The sequence below is a fragment of the Cyrtonyx montezumae genome, unplaced genomic scaffold (genome assembly GCF_038088225.1).
Source record: "Cyrtonyx montezumae isolate F1298 unplaced genomic scaffold, pur_monq_1.0 scaffold_3, whole genome shotgun sequence".
Lineage (NCBI taxonomy): Eukaryota > Metazoa > Chordata > Aves > Galliformes > Odontophoridae > Cyrtonyx > Cyrtonyx montezumae.
In genome coordinates this window covers 76695219-76716148 of record NW_027072034.1, presented here as the reverse complement: position 1 = coordinate 76716148, position 20930 = coordinate 76695219, and the positions used below count along the sequence as shown (strand labels likewise).

At 41.4% G+C, this 20930-nt stretch overlaps 2 protein-coding genes across 2 annotated transcripts in view; one reads left to right on the top strand and one right to left on the bottom strand.

The window, feature by feature from the left end:
* Nucleotides 1-20930, top strand: part of HHLA2 (HHLA2 member of B7 family) — a 296207-nt gene that overhangs the window by 7277 nt on the left and 268000 nt on the right. The window contains 1 exon segment of the mRNA XM_065743283.1: nt 706-1026. Within this exon segment, the coding sequence (XP_065599355.1) occupies nt 706-741 (36 nt within the window). The 3' untranslated portion in view covers nt 742-1026.
* MYH15 (myosin heavy chain 15) overlaps nt 1057-20930 on the bottom strand; it is a 42859-nt gene continuing 22985 nt past the window's right edge. The window contains exons 24-42 of the mRNA XM_065741975.1: nt 20379-20621; nt 19590-19766; nt 18943-19088; nt 18265-18355; nt 16875-17264; nt 16212-16338; nt 15059-15177; nt 14402-14598; nt 13431-13780; nt 12558-12682; nt 10167-10282; nt 8216-8408; nt 7439-7642; nt 6414-6539; nt 4998-5168; nt 4355-4459; nt 3248-3343; nt 2625-2762; nt 1057-1277 (exon numbers count right to left, since the gene is read on the bottom strand). Of these exons, the coding sequence (XP_065598047.1) occupies nt 1260-1277; nt 2625-2762; nt 3248-3343; nt 4355-4459; nt 4998-5168; nt 6414-6539; nt 7439-7642; nt 8216-8408; nt 10167-10282; nt 12558-12682; nt 13431-13780; nt 14402-14598; nt 15059-15177; nt 16212-16338; nt 16875-17264; nt 18265-18355; nt 18943-19088; nt 19590-19766; nt 20379-20621 (3132 nt within the window). The 3' untranslated portion in view covers nt 1057-1259. The remainder of the gene's footprint in view (nt 1278-2624; nt 2763-3247; nt 3344-4354; nt 4460-4997; nt 5169-6413; nt 6540-7438; nt 7643-8215; nt 8409-10166; nt 10283-12557; nt 12683-13430; nt 13781-14401; nt 14599-15058; nt 15178-16211; nt 16339-16874; nt 17265-18264; nt 18356-18942; nt 19089-19589; nt 19767-20378; nt 20622-20930) is intronic.

Below are 20930 nucleotides of genomic sequence, written 5' to 3'. Positions count from 1 at the left end.
TGAGGCTCTGAGCAACCTGATCTAGCTGTTAAGTGTTCATTGCTCCCCTGTTCATTGCAGAGGGGTTGAACTAGGTCACCTTTAAGTGTCTCTTCCAACCCTGCTATAGGCAGGGACACCCTCCACCAGACGAGGCCTCCCACAGCCCCATCCAGCCTGGTCCTGAACACCTCAAGGAAGAGGCATCCACTGTCTCTGTGCAGCTCGCTCCAGTATTTCACCACCCTCCCAGCAAAGCACTTCTTCCCAACATCCAGTCCAAGTTCACCCCCTTCCAGCCAAAAGCCATTTCCTCTCATCCTGCTGCTACATGCCCTTATAAAATGATTGCATCTCAGTCATGTTTTCATTTGCTCTCATGTAGAGGTTCTGTTGGATGCTAGGCAGTTTTAATAATGCTGATATGCTTTACAGATGGTAACATACTTTTGACATGAAGCTGTTTGATCTAAAGAGCTTAAGCAGTACCCATTTATCTTGGGACTTGGTGAGACATTTAACTTAACTTATAATTAGAGGAAGTAGAGCAATTTACAGTTTAACACACCACACCACTGGTTACATTGATTGAGGACTAGAGGGAAGAAACAAGAATGCTTCTACATAGCTGCATAGATGTTTATTTTGCTCAGCTAGTTTTCAAATGGAAAATACTGACTTACCTCAGTTACAAGAATGCTCACAAATCTTTTTTGTTTTAACCAGAAATACAGAAGAGAAGAAGTGATATGTGCACCTTGACATACTAGAAGAAGTCCTTTCACTGCAAATAGAGGCTACTGTGACTGTCACTGAAAATAAGCATGGAGAACATAGGAATTCCTTCCTATTGACTCACACTGGGAGCAAAATGGAAGGCTAATTACCTGAGCAGCAGGAACACGCAAGCAAACTGACAGAAAAAATCATATGCAAGTAAGTCAACTGACTTTCGTATATGAGGAGCCTGCATGAAAAGCTGAAATTTGGGTGTATTAAAAGGACAGTCAAAAGGTTTCACAGACGGCAAAAGTTATGAGGGTTGATGTTTTTTGTAGTGTATGCATTATTGGCTATTGGCAGTATGTAATCCTTATAGATCCCTGGGGCTCAGCAAAATGGAAATATATAAAAATGAATGCACACCATACGTTGTCTTTGTTTTTTCACTTGCTATTTATTTTTGTAAGTGTCTGGTTTTGTTTTGTTCTAATACCTCTGCATTTGGTTATGCCTGATTATATGAAACATCTTCTTGTATCTTTCAGCCAGGACTGCGCTTACTCCTCTTCATGAACCTGAAATGCATTTGAGAGAGATAGTATAGAGCTGTTAAAAAACAAAGTGTTGCAGAGGGTTTAGAGTAAATTCACAAGTAAATGACAAAAACTTCTGCTCATTAATGCTTTGGCTTCTTTACATTACCAGCTTTTAGCTGAAATACTCTAGCACTAAATGGACATAGTATATTGCATCTGGTCAACCTTTCCTGTCTTACTTCAGCTTCTTGTCCTCATGCTAAGCTATATATCCTTTGAGAGCAGATGATTTCTGTATAGATGTTGCAATACAATGTTGTTTGCTCTGAATCCCACTTTCTAGAGTTTTCAAGAACAGGGGTAGCAGTATTAGGAAGTTATTTTTAGAGCTAATCTAATAATAATAATAAATAACATCTTTCCTATGGCATCCTCTCCCAAAAGGAGGTGTGTAAATGTAGTGGACCAGATGTTCATCTAGTCTTAATGTAGCCGTACTCTAGACAGTGAATCTACAGTAATTTTTTCAGCTACAGGTGACTTTATTAGTCCAATATAAAAGCAGAAAATTATTTTCTTCCCACAGAATTGTGGATACAGAAGAATGAAGGAAGCAATGGGACAGAATGGGATAAAAATAGCTAAATAATACAGAAAGATTTGTTCTCTCTGACTTGACTTCAGGGCTTAACCTCCATTACATTTACATGATGTGAAGTATGGGAGTTTCTGTTACCTTTGCAAACGAAACAAAAGCAGTGACCCTGCTCCCCTTGGATCAGTCCTACAAGTAGCAACACCATCTTTACTTGCCCTGGTAGCTCTCAGACAGGCACAGTCAAGCAGACGTTTGATTTCAGTTCTAGAGCACATTCGTAGCACCTTTCAATTCCATCCATCTTATTTCAGTACCGCTTTCTCAGGTGCAAAATATTTCTAGTCATTAATCACACCACACGACAAACAACTAATAATTTCTTTTCATCCATCTCTTCAAATCAGTGTGAGTTTTTTGAAAAAGCAGTGTTAGAATATCTGTCAGTTTGCTGGTGCAGCACTACATACATAGAAATCTACATCACCAAAGGGAGAGAGAGGCGGAGCTTTCTAATATCACATGAAATAAAACAGTCTGGAAACTTCTGGCTGTTGAGCACACAGATCAAGAGACAGCATCAAGAGGACAGATTTCATTTTGCAAAGGCATCAGATTGCTGTCCTAAGACAGTGTAACATTGCAATAAAAGTTCAACTGAAACTGAAAGGCATAGTAAACAATTAACTCTGGTCCACGTTACTTTAGAAAACATGACTGATCTTCCTGCATACATAGAGTATGCTGCTGTGCATTAACCACTCACATTTCCCCACAGAGTAAAATCATACCTTTTTCATGCCGATATCTCTTGACTTGCTCCTCAGCTTGTTAACTTGAGATTCAGCTATTTCAGCCCTTTCTTCAGCATCATCCAGATCATGTTGCTGCTTTCTGTACTTTGAAAGGTACAGATTGGCTTGTGCTTCCTGGTAAGAGAAAACAGCAGAGCTGATTTCCTCCAGTCCATAAGAAACAAAGCTTTCCATTTCTAATGTTACAAAAGGACTCAGCATGGCTAAGTAACAGCATCATGAGATACACTTGGCTCTTAAAGGGCTGAGGGTTGGTGAGTTTTTTTGTGGTTGTTTTTTTTTTCCTCCACAAAGAATGATTTCATGTTTCCAGCATCACTCACTCTTCATTTTAAGTGAACTGGGAAGCTCTCAATGTACCTGTCAGTACAGGAAGTACCAGGAAAAAAAAAGTCTTTCCTGTTCCTCCCTTCCCTCTGCATCCTACAGATTACTCTCGAATCCCGAGATAGAATGGAATAATTCCTTTTAAAGTAATCAGTGCAAAAGCTATATATTTTATATATCAATACATTTATACTCCCAGCCTTCATATAAACACAAATAGTAATTGGGTAACACATTTCTCAGAGGAAAAAAAGGCCTAAATAGTCACTTACAGCTTCCTCTGCTTGGTGTTTGTAGCTCTTCACTTTCAGTTGTAGCTTATCTATGAGGTCCTGCATTCGGGCCAGGTTCTTCTTATCTTCTTCTGACTGTACCAAAGCAGCAGTAATTGGGTTAATAGTGTAAAAAGGCCAGAAACATCTCCCACAGTGCAGTCATTACAAATGGCACTTATATTATTTTGCAGACACGTAGTTTAAAATACGAACATGTCATATTGTGGTCAGCCTGCATATAGATTCTGTAGGCTGACTGAAGATGCGTGAGATCTTGGAGGCTGAGGATTAAAAGACAGTAGCCTCCCTATTCATATATATGTGTGCATTTATACATGTACTCACATATATACATATACAAGTATGGAGAATTCCTTGCTTGGGGGTGAGCAGCAATCACTGTTACAGAGTGTGTCATTATTGAGTGAAACAGGCCTATGGGCATGCCAAAAACATACATAATTTGATTATTGTTAAACCTGTTTTGGAAGCATTTCTGGTAAAATGAGCCAAGTTTAAGCTGTTACAGGCCATAAACAGGTGGACTAGTTAATTCTATCTCCTCCTGCTCGTTCCTTCTTAGAAAGCAGCCTTCAGGCTCTGCATACAGAAGTCACAGTAAAACTTGTATGATGTTAAATAATACCCTAAGCAGATGGATAGGATTATCTTAAGAATATTTTCAAAAGCAAGGGAAGCACTGCTCTGTGCTGAAAACTTTGTTGAAAGGCAAGCAGCACCAGCAGCTGTTAGTAAACCTGCATTAGGTGACAGAGCTCTGGGACTGGGCAGCCCTATACCTGGTAACACATCAGAGATAACAGAATCCTTTCTTTAACAACATCAGCACAGCTGAAAGACAGCTGGATTTTCTTCCTTTGCAGTGTGAATCATCATCTAAGCCTGCTCCACTTTAAAACCATGCTAAAAGTGTCCAAATAGCAGCAATAGCATCCTTTCTATCATCAGTTACAATGAGTCAGGCAAGATGATAGTAGCCCTACAGAGATATTCTTCCATAATGCTTCTTGCAATCAGAAAGCTCTGGGTAATGCCCTCCTTTGCTCTTCACTGGGATGTAGTGGCTATGCAGTCTGTGGTTACCTGGTAAGTCAGCTCCTTTATGCGCCTCTCAAACTTGCGGGCTCCCTTTTGGGCATCTGAGTTGCGGCGGAGTTCGTTCTCAAGTTCATTCTCCAGCTCACGAACCTGCAAAAAAGAGAAGCTCGTTCCCCTTATGTTATGTATATAAAGCAGCAGATAAAGGAGTTCACAGTTGAAGAAATGCTCATTTTCTCAGCATCTTAATAGAGCTGAATTTCAAAAATGGATCAAACTGTAGCCTTCCATTCTACTTTCTCGTAAGCATATTTAAGCTGAACTGGCAGTCCAAGGTCCCACTCAGAGCCACATGATCTATGGACATTCTAGCAAGAGCAAAAAAATATTAAATGAAGCGAGCAGTGGCCTTTCCTGGTTTCAGATGTTGTGCCATTCCTTTTTAAAAGTTGTTGTTTTTTTTTAACAGAGAAGTTGACCAACTGTGCTACAACAGTTCATTGTAACTAGATGATAAAAGGGAAATGTGTGCCCAAGAACTGTTCATCTGCATTTTGTGAAACAGAGGAAAGCTTTCACAGCATCTGTTGTCAGCCTGTATGAATTTAACAGGCAGCCCATGGCTACCTATCCAGTCCCAGTTCTGTAAGACAGGGGACAGTGAACTGTAGTTTGGTTGCAAACTTACCCTGGATTCCAGTTTCTGGATCTGTTTCTTGCCACCTTTCAGGGCTATTTGTTCTGCTTCATCCAGTCGTTTCTGCAGATCTTTGATGGTTTGCTCCATGTTCTTCTTCATTCTCTCCAAGTGAGCACTAGTATCTTGCTCCTTTTTAAGCTCCTCGGCCATCATTGCTGCCTGAGAAATAACCAAACTTCACAGCACCTCTATTAAGCCATTGAACTGTAACTCAGTAAAAACTTGATGGAAATTTTTGTCCTGAATCATCCACTACTTGGATTGTTCACTATACCCAGAGCTGCAGAGAATATTTTGTGGCTGCATATACTGCCTGGGCAGAGAGAATGCATGTTTTCTCCTCCCTATTCTAATACTGAGATATAAGGTGGGTTTTGTTGCTGTTGTTTGCTTTACTTGTTTTTTTGGGTTTTTTTTTGGATTTGGAATCTTTGGTTAAGTCTATAAATTTACAGTACCTGTTATCTGCACAACTCACTACAGACATTTCAACTAGAGCTCATTAGAAAATCTAGTATTGGAGTTAGGGGTTCTTGGTAGGCAGTAGATTAAAACAACTGGAAGAAGAATTTCCCTGGACAGCCATAGATGAGAGTTTCCTGAGCAGCTGTAACAGCACAGCAGTTTCTGCAGTGTGCTGCAATAGGAAGCTCAGTTTCTGCATCTTATGTCATCATCCCTGGCCATTTACAGATTTTGTATCCATCACACCACAGCCATTGGATGCCTGCAATTGCTCCAGTCCAGGCTGGAGTTGAATCAAGGACAATCAAGTGTCTTCTCTCTGGCAGCAGTAGTAACACTGCCTCCTGAGAAGCACAGACTGTTGTATAAGAGTAGCTTCATTCACGCATTCTGTGATGTGATATGTCAGCCAAACTCTGCATTTCTCCAGGTCTGTGAGAAACTGAAATATACTTTAATGATGGAAGGATATCCAAATGATGCCCTTCCTCCTCCTGATAGGAAGAATGAACTCTATCATCTTGGATTTTTGTCCTAATGTTTTCCTAATAGACACCTAATTCTAGGGTACCTCATTTTGGACTCAGTAATTTTGTTTCTCATATCAGATTCTACATAGGCCACCAATCAAGTTAGTGCTAGATCAGTCTGAACTGGTTTAGCCTACAGAAGTATACAATTTACCCAGCTGAAAGGTGATGTGACCTGAGACTTTGCGGATCAGTGGAATCTGCATTCTTGAAAAAATAGAGTAGATCAGGCAGAATTTTTTCCTCTCTTTTTACCTCTAGCCTGTTTAATGTTGTAGTTTCATCAGCTGCCTCCAGATTACTGTGGGGCACGTTGGATATATCAGGTTTGCAACATACTTAGAAACACTATGTTATCCTTGGACACTGTGGTGCTGAAACAATAAGAGCAAGGAACCAGGATACTTACATCTGTGATCGCTTTCTTGGCTTTTTCCTCTGCATTCCGGCACTCCTGGATTGCTTCCTCCACTTCATTCTGCATCTGGGAGATGTCACCCTCCAGCTTCTTCTTCTGATTGATCAAACTTGTGTTCTTTTATTATATTTTCCACAAAGGAAAAGTGGAAAAGGAGGAAAAGCAATTATTGGAGACCTTTAAATACCACAGCACACCAAGGTTTAACAATTTCTGTAGCCCCCAGCAGTATTCAGGGAGTCCCAGCAGTGTGCTAAGGGCTTTTGCTATGTAGCTAGCTTGAGGCATAGCAAGTGTTAAGTGTGCCTTCAAAGCTGTATACATTCAGATTTTGATTCAGATAAGATAATAAGTTGAGACTGAAAAAGAAGAACAGATAAGGCAGTTCAACTTGGAAAACTAATGGTCCCTAATCTGTTACTTAATGAGGTGGTTAGAACAAAAGCCCTGTATCATCAAAGCAGAAGAAGCTCATTCTCACTTCTGAGTTTTACACATTTGGTGAAGAGAAGCTTGAGTTTTGCAGCAAAAATGCTGCTGAGTCAGGAGGTGTTCTTTTGTGACTCTTCAAGTCCAAAGTCCTATCTTAACAAAGCCCTGTGGTGTGGCCAAGCACATTTTGCCTCACTGCACAGTAGGCCTAGCGTTAGCACCCAGGCCCTGCAGTTTGCTTAGCCCAGTAACTGCAGCAAAACACCATGTCTCCTTCTCTATGCCAGCTGCAGCCAAGTGAAAGCAGGAAGCTGTGGTTTTATAGCATCTAGAGAAGAAACAAACTACAATTTGCTCTTGAAATCGCTCATCCATGTTTTCTGAGAGCTGCTTAAAGTCGTTGGCTGAGCCATCAGTTCCAGCTACCCTGACAGGATGGAGGGAGCACAATTGCAGAGTGGCTTATTTTCTCTCCCCCACTTTCTAATCAGAAGACATGCATGGAGCGTCTGCCTTGTGATGCCCATGGATGAACAGTGTCAGTGCTTAACAGGTGAAGTTAGTTTAACCCAGAAAAAACCAACCTGAGTATGCAGCAGGTTCACACGTTCAGTAGCTTCCAGCAGCTCATGCTCTGCCAGCTTCCTTGCCCGTTCAGTCTGGTCCAGCAAAGCCCTGAGCTCATCCAGCTCCGACTGGAGAAGGTTGTTCCTCCTGTCAGAGACGGCCAGCTGTTCCTTCAAGTCTTCATTCAGATGTTCCAGGTCATCCAGCTGCACCTGGAGCTCCTAGAGCAGAGCAGCCAGGTTTCTACCAGACCAACTCAGTTTTGAGCCCCTGTGCCTACATGAGGACATAGACTGCAGAGATGGCACAGGGCCCACCTCGAGAAATTCAGTGTTTCTTTATGGCAGAAAGACTTCCCCCAGACCGTTATCACAGGAGCTTTTGTGTTATGTGGTGCAAAGGGCAAAAAACTGAGGTCACTTCTGCCCGAGGCAGAGCTGCTAGCATGGGCACAGGAGGGACGAGAGGCAGGCAATGACTTAAGAGATCTCTTAGCAAAGATTTTGAAAACAAAAAAATTACCAATGTTGAAGCAAATGACAAAGCTGAACATACACACACACGCTCCCTGTACTCCGCTTTGCTCTTGGCCCCTGGGGGAGGTGGTAGCCAGCAGGGTTTTATGCCTAGATATCACCCACCTTGTCTGCTAGTCTTGGAAGAAATCTACAGCTCAATATCCTCATATCAGATGTAATCATAAGGGCTTTTACTGCATGTCCTTGAAAGTAGCTTCTCTCTTATAACCGCCACTGCTACTGCTGTTTTGCTATGAAACCCAACTCTCAGGGTACCTTGATTTGTGTTTGCAGGCCACGTGTTGACTTGGTTGCTTCTGCAGCATGTCTGTTAGCATGGCTGAGCTGGATTTCCATCTCGTTGAGGTCTCCTTCCATCTTCTTCTTCAGCCGGATGGCCTCATTTCTGCTCCGGGCTTCAGAATCAAGGGTGGACTGCAGTGAATCTATGGTGCGTTGTTGGTTTCTCCTGATTTTGGAATCAAGGAGATGGGAAATAAAGGATGAAGGGAGTTGCTTTACTCTCTGGAAGGGGATGCAGAACTACAGGAATCCATACTTCACCTTCAAGAGGTGTCTCAACTAAAAGCAAGACTACATTTCTGAATGACATACATAGCGTGGGTTTTTAGTGCCTCTTTACCACGTATGTGTCTATTGTATTTCACATCCTTAACTAACTCCTGATCTGTTAGCATCCTTCTCCCATGCTTCCTTCAGCAATATTTCAGCAGGGAGCTTCCTCAAATATCTTACGAGCACAAGCAAGTACATACCTGAACCTAGCAAGAAGCACTTCAAGCTTAACTGTCACTTGCTGTATTTACTGAATTATCTACTGGGATGCTTTACATGAGGGCATTAAGAAAGGAGGTTAATCAAACTGGTGGTTAGTAGCTATGTTCAAGCTAATCACTCTAGGCACTCTTTATATAGTAAATGGCACTTGCAAGCTGCAATTTAGTGCATCTTAAAGTAGATGTTGAAACATATTTTGTATGCTGAATTATTATGTGAGTAGATTGGGAATAAAAATCTGTGTTATGGACATCTAAAGTTAGAAGAGATTAAGCCCACTGTGATTAACAGGCTGGTTCCCCCCTCTGAAAGACAGCTTAGTGTCAATTTAAGAGATGGCAAAACAAATAGAGACAGGTGCATAATTTTCCTCTAACAGTCAGAACAGAGAGGCTTAAAATCAGTTCTGCACTCTGTCCCAAGGAGAAGATTTTGCTTTCCTGCAGCCAGGAAGCAACTCAGTGAATAGAATATGACACACTAAATAAAATTCATCTCACCCTTGGCCAGGCTTTGCTGTTCGCATAGCATTTCTGGGAACTCATTAAGACAACAAGAAAAACCTTGATGCTCTTATTGCTTGGGCAAGATAGAGAGCTATGCCCCAGATTCCAAAGGACAGCACAGCCTGCCTGCCAGGCAGCCTAGCAGCAAAACATGCACAGTGTGGCTGAGGCAGAAGCACTGATTGGAATGGCTTGTCCTGTGGTCTCTGTAATCACTGTAACTCTTCAGACTGGGGCTGGTACTGGAGGAAAGAGGAGAAAAGATTTCATCCTCCTGTCATCTAATTACTTTTCCTTTTTCCTGTTCACCCCTTTTTACCTCTGGGCTCCTTTCCTTTTATATCCTCACTTTGTGTACCACTCCAAATCTCACTGCTTGCCCAAATTGTGCACGCACAACTGCAAGCTCCTCGTGTCCTCCTGCCATCAGTGTAGTTATGACTGTACAAATTAGCCAGATGCAGAATTAAATATTGCCTTCAGGTAGCATCAATCTGAGCACCACTGCAATAGTACTGCTGATTTGTGGTTCCTCTTGGGAAGGGCTTATTCTAGGGAGGAGGCATCAGATTAGATCGGCTTGTTTCCTGCTGTACATGTACAGGCCTAGCAGCTCATGGTGTTCCCATGACTGTCTGTGCCAGCTAGTTTTCATGCAACTGCTTTGTGATGTGTCTGGTAGGTTTACATGTGTGCTGGCAGAGACTGGACTGACAGGAGTATCTGAACTAAGAAAAGGTCATGTGGTAGAACTACACTCTGGTGGAGGGCAATAACCAGTACTGCCTAAGTTACTGGTACTGCCAGTAGCTGATTTTGCTGGCATAACTATCTGTGGTTTGTTTGGCTGGCTTGGGTCTTGAGAATATTTCTGATCCTTTGAGCAAAAGAAACATAAACAAACACTTCTCTCTGCACAGTACCTTATATTCTCCATTTCTTCATCCTTTTCTGCCAGCTTCCTTTCAAAATCAGCTTTAAGCTGAGAAAGCTCAAGCTGAAAACGAAGGGTCTTGCTTTCTTCGTGCTCCAAAGCTCCCTGAAATAGAAAGCACAACGAGCTTGCAGTTGCTTTTTCTTTCCTTTCAAATCACAAGCTGATGCAGAAAGATGATCCCTTCATGCTTTTCTCACTGTTCCTCCCCTGCCCCTCTCTAAGCAAGGGACATGAGCTGCTTACTTGGCAAAGCAATGCATCTATTCACCTTTGATGCAACCTGGCAGCTGGAAAACGGAGCAGAAAGCTCCTTATAGAACAAACTGTCACACAGTCCATGGCTCACCAAAGGGGTACTTTAAGCCTTGCCCTTCATGGTTTCATACCAATGTACACATTCCCCTGCACTGTACTGCAGACAGCATCAGCTAGTGCATGGGTCCACATATAGCTTGTTATAGAGAATAACTTTAAAGAAAGACATAGCAGACTAGCTCTGTACAACAAACTGCAAAACTATTCTGCCTCTTATTTCCAGTTAGCATGAAGGAACATCACAGAACAACGGAGGTTTGTCCTTGTTCTGATGTTATCGCTCACTCATGGAGTAAAAGAACCATGCTGGTGGCAACCAGTAATTAACTACCAGGCCTTTGACTCCCAGGTTGTGCACAAATTAAGTTCAGGGCCACCCTGGCTCACTGCTGTTTGCATCAGACAGAGAAGGAACGTGGAACTGAACACCACATAGTTTGATAGTGCTCTCTGGCTTTGCTGTGTTTCCATCAAGTGGTGATGGAGAAAGAATGGGGTTTCCAAAAGCAAAGCTGTTCATAATCCTTGCTTATCTCTGGCCATTGTGCAGCAGCTACCACTCACTTTTCATGCCATTTCATGCCATGCAATCAACTTGAGTTACTGAGAACAGCACACAAAAGCACCAGTGGCAATGGCTAGAAACCCAAACCACAAGAGAGGGAGAACACCTGCACTAAGAAATTTGTATCACAGTTAAGATACATCATCACTTTACTTTCGTTAGCTGACAGTTTCAGAAATTTAGGAAACCATTTTACTCAGTTCATGAAAGTAAAGCGTGCTCCTTGGATCCCTCAGAACAGATGTATTCTTTCCTCTGAGAGAAACTCAGTGACAGAGCATGTAGTCACCCTTCACATCTCAGAGCTGGGGGAGACAGACATGCCATTTCCTCTGCTCTGATTGTGAGACCTGTTTATTTGGCTGTGAAATCCCTGCAAACTGTAAAGCATCCTGCAACAGACAAAAGAAGTTGCACATTTAAGGTATTAATGGATCCCTGTCACTGCACGACGCTCACTTCAGCAGACACTGTGCAGAGAGCGATCCAAACAAAACACAACACAGCCCCCCCACTACAATCCCTCGCTGTGTTGCTGCTAGCCAGTAACACCTACACCCCTGCCTAGCACTGCAATGCACCAACCTCCCAGAAAAACCCTGGAAATAATCAGAATCTCCAGTGAGTCTGTTCTGTGTTGTTGGTTTGTTTCTGTACACTGTGATGGGCTGTCCCTATTGGATACGTGCATACCTGTCACTATAAAAAGAAACACAGTGATGTTAAGTGTCTTTACCAAACTCCTATGGGAGTAAAAGATTTTCTGGATGGCCTGTTTTCATCTTGTTTCCAAGCTTAGGACCATTTTATTTTATTTTTTCTTAAGCAGGCTGCAGTATCTAAAGCAATATTTGAAACCTCGTAGGATTTAATCTGGGGGTTTGCTTTCTTATGCTCAGTGATAGGAAATGGCGAGTTTGCTGATGGAAACCAAACACTAGAAATATCTGATAAAACACTGTAAAAGCATAATTCCCAACAATTCCTATTTCCTGAAAGACTGGAATACTCTATGCTGGATTTTCAGAAGGAGAACAGAGGATTTTTGTGCTTCTTGAAAGGAAAAAAAAAAAGAAAAAATAAAATAAAATAAAATAAAGTAAAATAAAATAAAGTAAAATAAAATAAAGTAAAATAAAATAAAGTAAAATAAAATAAAATAAAATAAAATAAAATAAAATAAAATAAAATAAAATAAAATAAAATAAAATAAAATAAAATAAAATAAAATAAAATAAAATAAAAAAGGAAAACATCAACAACCCCTTCAAGACACCTCCTTTGAGACAGCCTCCATTTGATGACCATAGAGCTGAGACTTTCAAAGGTCACCAGTCACTCTTGAAACCCGTGGCTGGCTAGCAAGCTCAGGGGAGCTGGTTGCACAGTGGCTCCACTTGCTATCAGCACATTTGCAGTGCAGCTAAGAGGATCAAAAAGGAGGGAAATCCACGATAAAGACAGAATTTCTTAATCCTTTGAGTTCTGTATCCTTACCTCTGCTTCTTCCAGAGCCAGCTGAACCTCTGACTTTTCTTGTTCTACCTGCTTCTTGATTTTTTCTATCTCATGAAAGTTCTTGTTTCCCTCACTGATCTGATTGGTCAGATCAGAAATTTCCTCTGAAACAAACAAACAAAAAAATAAGACAGAGGGATTTAGCGTCAATTTGAGTATTAAAAACATAAAGCAATTCATAGTATGAGAATATAGGATCTATGCCTCAGGCTGCTGACTCAAGTGCTCACCTGTACACAAGACAGCTTGTATACATCTTACTTGTACAGCAACTGCTTTCCCTGATGAACTTGAGGGCACAGATTTTCTTGCAAGTACTTTTTGAAGCAGTTCAGTTTTTAACTATGATCTGCAGGCTAGCAACACTGTGCCCTACTTTGGGAGCTATCTAGGCATCATCCATTGCATCTTTGCCACCTTTCTCGTTCCCTCTCTGAGGCTGACACCTGCAAGCTGTGAGCTCACTTCCCTAGCTTCTCACACTGATGGCAGCAAGGAGGAAAAGGCAGCGCTTGTGGTGAGAAATTTGCTTTCAGTGATGTCAGTTGCTCCATTGGTGTAACAAGTGAAGATCATACTGCTAGTAAAAGGCTACATAGACACTTAAGGATCTTCCTTCTCCCTTGCAACAAGAATTATTGTTTTAAAGAAAACTGTGGGCAAAATTAGATTATGCAGACCTAGTCAGTCCTCTAGCAATACCATTTTCAATGCTTAAAACTTCTATTGCCAGCATCAGTGTCTCCAAATACACCTGAAAGCTCTTCTCAAGGATGAGAGAAACACCTTTCCTTACAGCTGTTCCCAGTGCTGTGTCTCCGCACCAGCCACAGAGTCCTGAGTGAAGCTTACCTTGGAGGTTCTTGTTTTCCCGCTTCAGAGTCTCCAGATGGTCCAGCGTCTCTTCATAGGCATTCTTCAGCTTGAAAAGCTCGGTGCTGAGGCTGCGGGCCTCCTTCTGGGAGGCCTCCAGCTCAGCCTGTGACTCTTCGTACTTCTGCTTCCAGTCACTGATGATTTTGTCGAAGCCACGCTGCTTCTTGTCTAGGGAGGCAGCAGCAGAGTTGGCCTTTTCCAGATCAATCATCATGTCTTCTAGCTCATTCTGCAGCCTGTGCTTTGTCTTTTCCAGAGAAGAGCACTTGGCGTTGGCAGCTTCAATTGCTTCCTCAGCTTCTTGCAGGCGAGCAGCAAGCTTTTTCCTGCCAGATGGGAAGAGACAGCAAAATGACTGAGAGCAATGACAGCTATCCATCCAGAAAAGCTGACACCAAAGCACTATCTCAATAATTTGGTTTCCGAAGGGAAAATGGGGGGAGAAAGGGGAGGAAAAATAAATAAAAATCAAGCCTCTAGAGAGATGGGACTAGGGATGGGATGGGATAGGCAACAAATAACTTCAATTGTGAATGCTAACAAGTGACACATAATTTTGTGCATATGTGTGAATGTTTGAAATCGATTTCTCAAGAAGCCTACCATGATTTGCTGACTGACCACTGTGGGCTGGTTGTGAATTTTGATAAAACATAGTCAAATGAAAGTGTCATGTACTAAAATCTCCAGATAAGAGACATAACTTCTGATGAGAAGGCTGATCATGCCTTGGCCTTTTGTTCATAGGCTATTTAGATGGAGAAAGCCAGGACCTGGTAGTCTCAGCAAGAAGAAGAGGCCTAAAAAGAAAGGAGAGGCCCCAAAAAGATCACAGTGAAAATCCTAGCTGGAAAAAATGGAAGCAAGGGAATATCCTGCAGACTGGAGATGCTCAGAGGTAGATGCTTCATTTCTCTCAGCTGATGAAGCCCATGTAAGCCACTTACTTGGCATCTTCCAGCTCCTCAGTCCTCTGAATGGCATCGGTCTCATACTTCGTTCTCCATTGTGCCACTTCTGCATTTCCCTTGGAGAGAGCCCGCTGCAGCTCTGCCTTGGCTTCTTGCTCCTCCTCATACTGTTCTCGCAAGAGATCACAATCATGCCTGGCTGCTTGCAGAGCATGAGCCAGGGCATTTTTGGACTGTAGGGATAGAGAAGTTATAACAGTGCAGGGTTATCTACAGCAAAACCCAAACAAACGTCTCCTAGAAATTCAAATGGAGGGTAAAGTCTTAGTTTCTTTTTGCTTCTGGCCTTGTCAGACCTGGTCAAGTCATCTTAACAGATAATATGCTGGGCCAACTACCAAAAATGAAGATATTCCCATACCCTTAGAGAAACATCTGAATTTATAAAATACAAGATCTGATATTTTCCATATACTATTAGGTCAGTTTGATTTATCAATTATAAAAACCACTTATTTTTCAAAACTCTTATGTTCTGACTTGCTTCTGTCAGGGCAGGATTTTTTTATCTCTTCAGTTAGCAGGCAGTGTTCCCACTCCTATATCTCATTTCAGTTTTTATCCAGGATACAAATGAACATGAGTAGTTTTTCCTATTCCATTCCAATGAATGGGACATAGTCAAAGCATTACCTTGGTTTCCTCTTCAAGCTGTCTCCTAAGTTCTTCAATCTGCTGTGTAAATGATGTTTTTCCTCGGGACAGCTGACTTATCAGTGACTCCTTCTCTTCAAGCTGTCTTACAAATTCACCTGTCACAGGATTTAACCAAAAAAGAATAAGAAGAGACACACTTATAGCCAGAGCCAAAAATCAAAGTCCAACTTATCCAATTCCACTGAGGAAAAGATCAAGCATGATTGTGGCTGACCTTTCATAAATTATCTTCCAAACTTGTAACAATCAACATACTTAATCAGGATAATTTTTTGTTTGTTTGTTTTTCCTGATTACTATTATCTGTACTGTAATTACTTTGATTCATGAACTTCAGCCCACCTTGTGAATCAGGCTAGACTGATGATTACTTTCACATCCAACTGTAGTTGGTTTTGTTTATAATTTTCTTTACTACTTTGCCTTCACGCGGATTTCTTTTCAGAGGACTCCAAACTATTCCAATAACCTCACAACTGGCAGCATAAAAAACAGAGGGATACATAAGGAAATCTTTACTTATCGCAAGGGCATCACTATGGGGCAGAAACTGCAGCCCTTCAAGAGTAACATGAAAACAGACAGGAAATGAAATGTCTTCAAAAATGAACAGGAAGTTAATCTAGCAGAACAGTGGAATCTGATGGAGATGCAGAGAGAAGAGTTCCACAGCAAGAAAATCAGCATGCACTTTTTGGGTTGGATGTGAGCATCCTCTAGAGTGCAGTGCCTGAGGCCATACTGAGGAAGGTGCATTCACACAGGAAACAGAAGTATGCCAACTCCCTCCTCTTCCCTCAAGCTCTGCAATATATGCGTTGTTGTCTGTGAAACTGATACTTAACCAGCACATACGCTTCAGCTCATGAAGCGGTAGCACAGCATGCTGGTAGATATGATTATAGATCAATTTTAAAAAACAGTTCAAAGCAGGGTCTCTCTAGTCAATGTTACAAGAATACTGAAGACAGAAAAACTGGAAGATGCAGAGCTACAACTCCATTCAGCCAACCAAATCCAGCCGCGTTCAGTACTAACACCACTGCACACCACTTCTCTTTGATGCAGCCACTTGGCATTCTGCTTACCTGTACCTTATTAGGACTGAACACTCAAATACTACACATACCATTCTCACTCTGGAGTTTTGTCTTCTGAGTGGTGAGGTCATTCATGAGGCGAGTCATTTCATCCAGTTTAGTTTTTGTCTCATTCAGGTGATCTTCATAAGTGCGACAAAGTTTTTCAGCATTTGCCTAAACGGGAATCGAGGGACGAGACATACAAAGCTGCAGCCTCCAAGTAGCCATTTAGAAGCTGCAGCCTTTCAAATATATCTTTTTTTTTTTGTGTGCGCCCCTTTCAAATAAATAGCAGATAACAAATACACAGATATCTCTCCCACCACCAGCATGTAAGGAGTGTTAATGAGAGGGTAAGGCCTGGTCTTCATAAGCTTTACAGCAAGAGCTCCTGTATCGTGTTCAATTGGCGTCCTGGTTTAGGGGGTAATTTGACCTGGAAAATACTACTTTTCTGTTTTCCACCAAATAAAACAACAATGAAGCTCATCTTACAGCTCATCTTACACTCTTACCGAGTGCCTGAACATGAATTTGAGATTTGGCTCAGTTTTAAAGGTGCCCAAGAAGAAACAACCCCACCAATCAGGGCTGTGTGTACGCACGTATTGTCACTGTTTTGAAGTCCTACTGGCCGTCCTGGGAAGCCTTCAGACAAGCCTTGGCTACGCATGACCACTGTGAGGCTTGGGAAGTCTCAAGACTCTTACCTTTCCCTTAACCGTTTGCTCCATGTTGGAAGTCAGATCGTCCACTTCCATTTTCAGCTCGCTTTTCTCCTTCTCCAGTTTCTGCTTGACGCGCTGCAGGTTGTCCAGCTGCTCCCCCATCTCAGCCACACTGTCTGCATGTTTCTTCCTCAGAGCAGCAGCTGTGGCCTCGTAGTGCAGTGTGGCCTCCTCAAGGTCACGCCGCAGCTTCAGGAACTCAGCCTCGCGTTTCTTGTTCATCTCCAGCTGGGCAGCAGTGGCACCCCCAGCCTCTTCAAGCCGTTCACTTAATTCCTCCAGCTCTCGGGCCAAATCTGATCTCTGCTTTTCCACCTTGGCTCGAGCAGCTCTTTCTGCTTCCAGCTCTTCTTCTAGCTCTTCTATGCGAGCCTATCAAAGAGACAGAAGCACCTTGAGGTCACCTCCATGATGATTATCACCGGAAAACCTTGAAGCATGCAGTTGGCAGGAATTCCCTGCCAACCCAACATTTTACAACAGAGAAGGAAACACAGCAGTTAAAAGACTTGCCCAGCTGTGCCAATAGATCAGATCTTGTGCCAGAAGACATTTTTCTCAAAGTAAATAACTCTATAAGTTCCACAATTTTCTCTAGTTCAAGACTTTCAGGTAAAGTATGTTGACCTTGTATTCTGTCATGTACTTTTACATTTAGGTCAAGTACACGAGAAGTTACTTGATAGTAGGAGTAGCAACTAATTGCTATCGAAGGGAACCGTAAGAGTTCTCTTTACTTCCAGTTTAAGAGCTATATGACAGACGTAACTTCTCTCTAGGAGTTTTAAGACTGAAAATTTAATGAAACAATTATTTTGATGAACACATGCTACACTTCCAAGTTATCCAAATGGTCTTTATTCATAAAACCTTAAAGCTGATATTTTGTTTGAACTGTTCTGGCTGACTTTGGCCTTTTAGTTTCTGTTGAAAATTTCATGCACATTTGAGCTCTTACCTTAAATTTCAAATCCATTCCTATCACTTGCTGAATTCTTCTCTAGCAACCACAGCTATCCTCAGCCCCTTGGTTCAGAGCTTAAAAGAATACGAGGCCTTTCTGCCTTTCCTGAAACTACTAGCATTCTGCAGTCATATGCCATGCAGAATAAGTTCCTTGAGGGAAAAGGGATTGGAGTTGCATTACTTTGGGTCTCAAAGCTGAGTGGCAGCTAGCTGTGAAAATTTCTGCAAAGCTCTACAGTGAGGCAAAAAATTATAGGATGGCTTGGATTGGAAGGGACATTAATGGCCATCCAGTTCCAACCTCTCTGGCATGGACAGGGACATCTTCCACTAGAATAAGTTGTCCAGAAACATATCCAGCTTTGAGAGGCTCATCCTAACAGAAATGAGAGAGAAGCAAGCTAACCTGAAGCTCTTTAATCTTCTTCTGCAGCTGCATTACAATAGCTTGCTCATCTTCTATCTTGGAATTCAATTGGCTCATTTCAAACTCTTTCCTGACAAGGAAAGGAAAATCCCATTGAGACAGTTTTCTCCACAGTTCAATGCTAGGCTCATGCAATTTTTAAAAAGATGTTCAACAAAACTCCTAACACATCTAAAACTGAAAACAATCCTTGTGTATTGCCATATGCAAGAAAACACAGTAAATTGTCTTGGCAGTCGTTTCCAAGTCAGAACTGCAAATATTCATGCAATTACGTTTTTTGTTCTTTGTGTCATACAGCATAACGTTATTTTCATACTCAAAGAGAAAATATACTTAACTAAGTCAGGTCTTTCAACAATACTCTTATAGTTAGGATGAACAATTTTTTAGAAGCTTCCTTTCTCCTCTAAGCAATAAAAAACAAACTACACACACACGCACATACACAAACATATATATTTAAAGCTGATAAGTCTAATCACTTCCAATATTTCAGGTATTCTGCAAACAAGTAACAGTAATTTTCCCCTCCATCACTCTCTCATCTGTGATGAATTTTTTTTCAGCCACTATCAAGACACAGTGACACACTTGAATGCATCAAGCAGTAGTAACTGTGCTGCTTTATTTTAATGACAGAAAAAAATTTCTTACTTTTTCAGTTTCTCTTCCATTTGCAACTTATCATTCTCCAAGTCCATGACACTCTCTTGGGTCAGCTTCAAATCTCCTTCCAGTTTGCGTTTTGCCCTTTCCAGATCCATCCTCACTTTCTTCTCTTGTTCAAGTGAGCCCTCAAGCTTTAGGTACAATGTCACTCATTAAATATATTCAACACAGATTGTTTACAACAGTCAGTTGCATACTAAACCCATTTTCATGCTGAGCCCTAGTATGTGTTGAAGAAGTATTTAAGTGTAGGCATATGATCTTGTGTTTTTGTTTTCTGGCAGCCAATGGACATGTGAGCTAAAGAAATATAAGGATTAGCCCCTGCTTTGTGTTTGAGTAAGCACTGCAATTCTCTTTGTAGCAAAGCTCTGCTTGTATTTTAAGTTAAACAGCAAATGCATACTTAGTGGATTTTCCCTTTTTATTACATTCCTTTTAGAGGCTTGAGTATGCGGATAAGATTCACAGTGTTGCTGTAATTTTACTTTTTACAGACAATTCAGCAAGGGCTGCATTTGTAAATATGTGTTTGATTCTGAAAAGACAAAGCTTTGTGACATTTCAACTTCATGAAACTGTTAGTGTTGGACAAACAAGCATGCAGAAAAATGAAGGCTGAGCCATCTTACATCATCCACTTGCTGTTCCAGTTTCACTTTAGCTTTGCTCAGCGTGTTGACCTTGTCTTCTTCTGCTTGAAGGTCATCCAGAACTTGCTGATGAGCTTCCTGCAAGGACTTCTTCTCCTTAGTAAGTTTGCTGATGTTCTCATCAAGAGTCGCCATTTCTTCTGTCAAATTTTTCACCTGCATGGGGGATAAAGGTGTATATGTAGGATTCCGAAGAAAGGAATTATCATCGTCTGACTCAAATGAGTTCTTCATGAATTTGTATGGATGGAGACATTGAAAAGAAAGGGATATCTTTCCCCTCACCCCTTTGTGGCAATTTGTGTGAAAATGCCATCAAAGGAGCCAGTATGTGCCAATTCTTGTTGTAGAGGTTTTTTTTGTTTTTTTTTTGTTTTTTAATTTCAAAAGCATCAATTTTTGTTTGTTTGTTTTTTCCAGTGTTGCTCTTTTTGTGGTAGATTCCAGCACTTGCTTCTCTCTGGTAAAAATAGGAGGTCCTCAGAAAAAGAGCTGGAAGAACTTAAGGTTACAGCAAAAAATTGTTTACTCAAAAATGACAAAACTAGACTTAATTCTTTAGCAGAGTTGCAGCAAAAATTATTTCAGAAAAAGAGAAACTCAGACTAACAGATTTTCCCTCATAAGTTCAAATGACTCTACGCGTACTGATCCTTCAGTGTGGCCTATGTAACAGAGCATAAAGCTGTCAAGGAGACCAGTAGATCTTGTCATAATGATAATCCTTGCCTGACCTCTTTTGAACGTATGGCAAGGTTCAGCAGGTACCTTATTCTCAGTAGCATGCTTCTCTTTCTCAACTTTCGCAAGTGTTATTTCAAGATCATCAATATCCTTCTTGAGCTCAGAGCACTCGTCTTCCAATTTTCTCTTTTTGGATGTAAGCTCAGAATTCATCTCTTCTTCATCCTCAACTCGCTCTGTCAGCTCTTTGACTTTGGCCTCCAGCTGAATCTTGGATTTAATCAACAAGTCACATCTTTCCTCAGCATCTGCCAAAGTGTCTTGCTCCTGGGGTGGCAAAAAGAAGAGGTCAAGTAGTCATTCTCTCATCTCTCACCCATCCTGTAAAGCAGTCGCAGAGCTCGATCTAATCAAGGCTAGGGAAAAATTCCTACTCCTGACTTCAGAGAACAAGACCAACAATTAGTTAACAAAGGAGGACAATAGAGTGTTGAGAGTGATTACTTATGCATGCCTCTCTAATTATGCTTTCATATGTAACTGCCACAGAAATTGCTTTGGTCAGAACTCTGACAAGGCTTGCACTGTTAGTCCACCCTGTTTTATGATAGAACATGAGAATTTCTATCTGCCCTA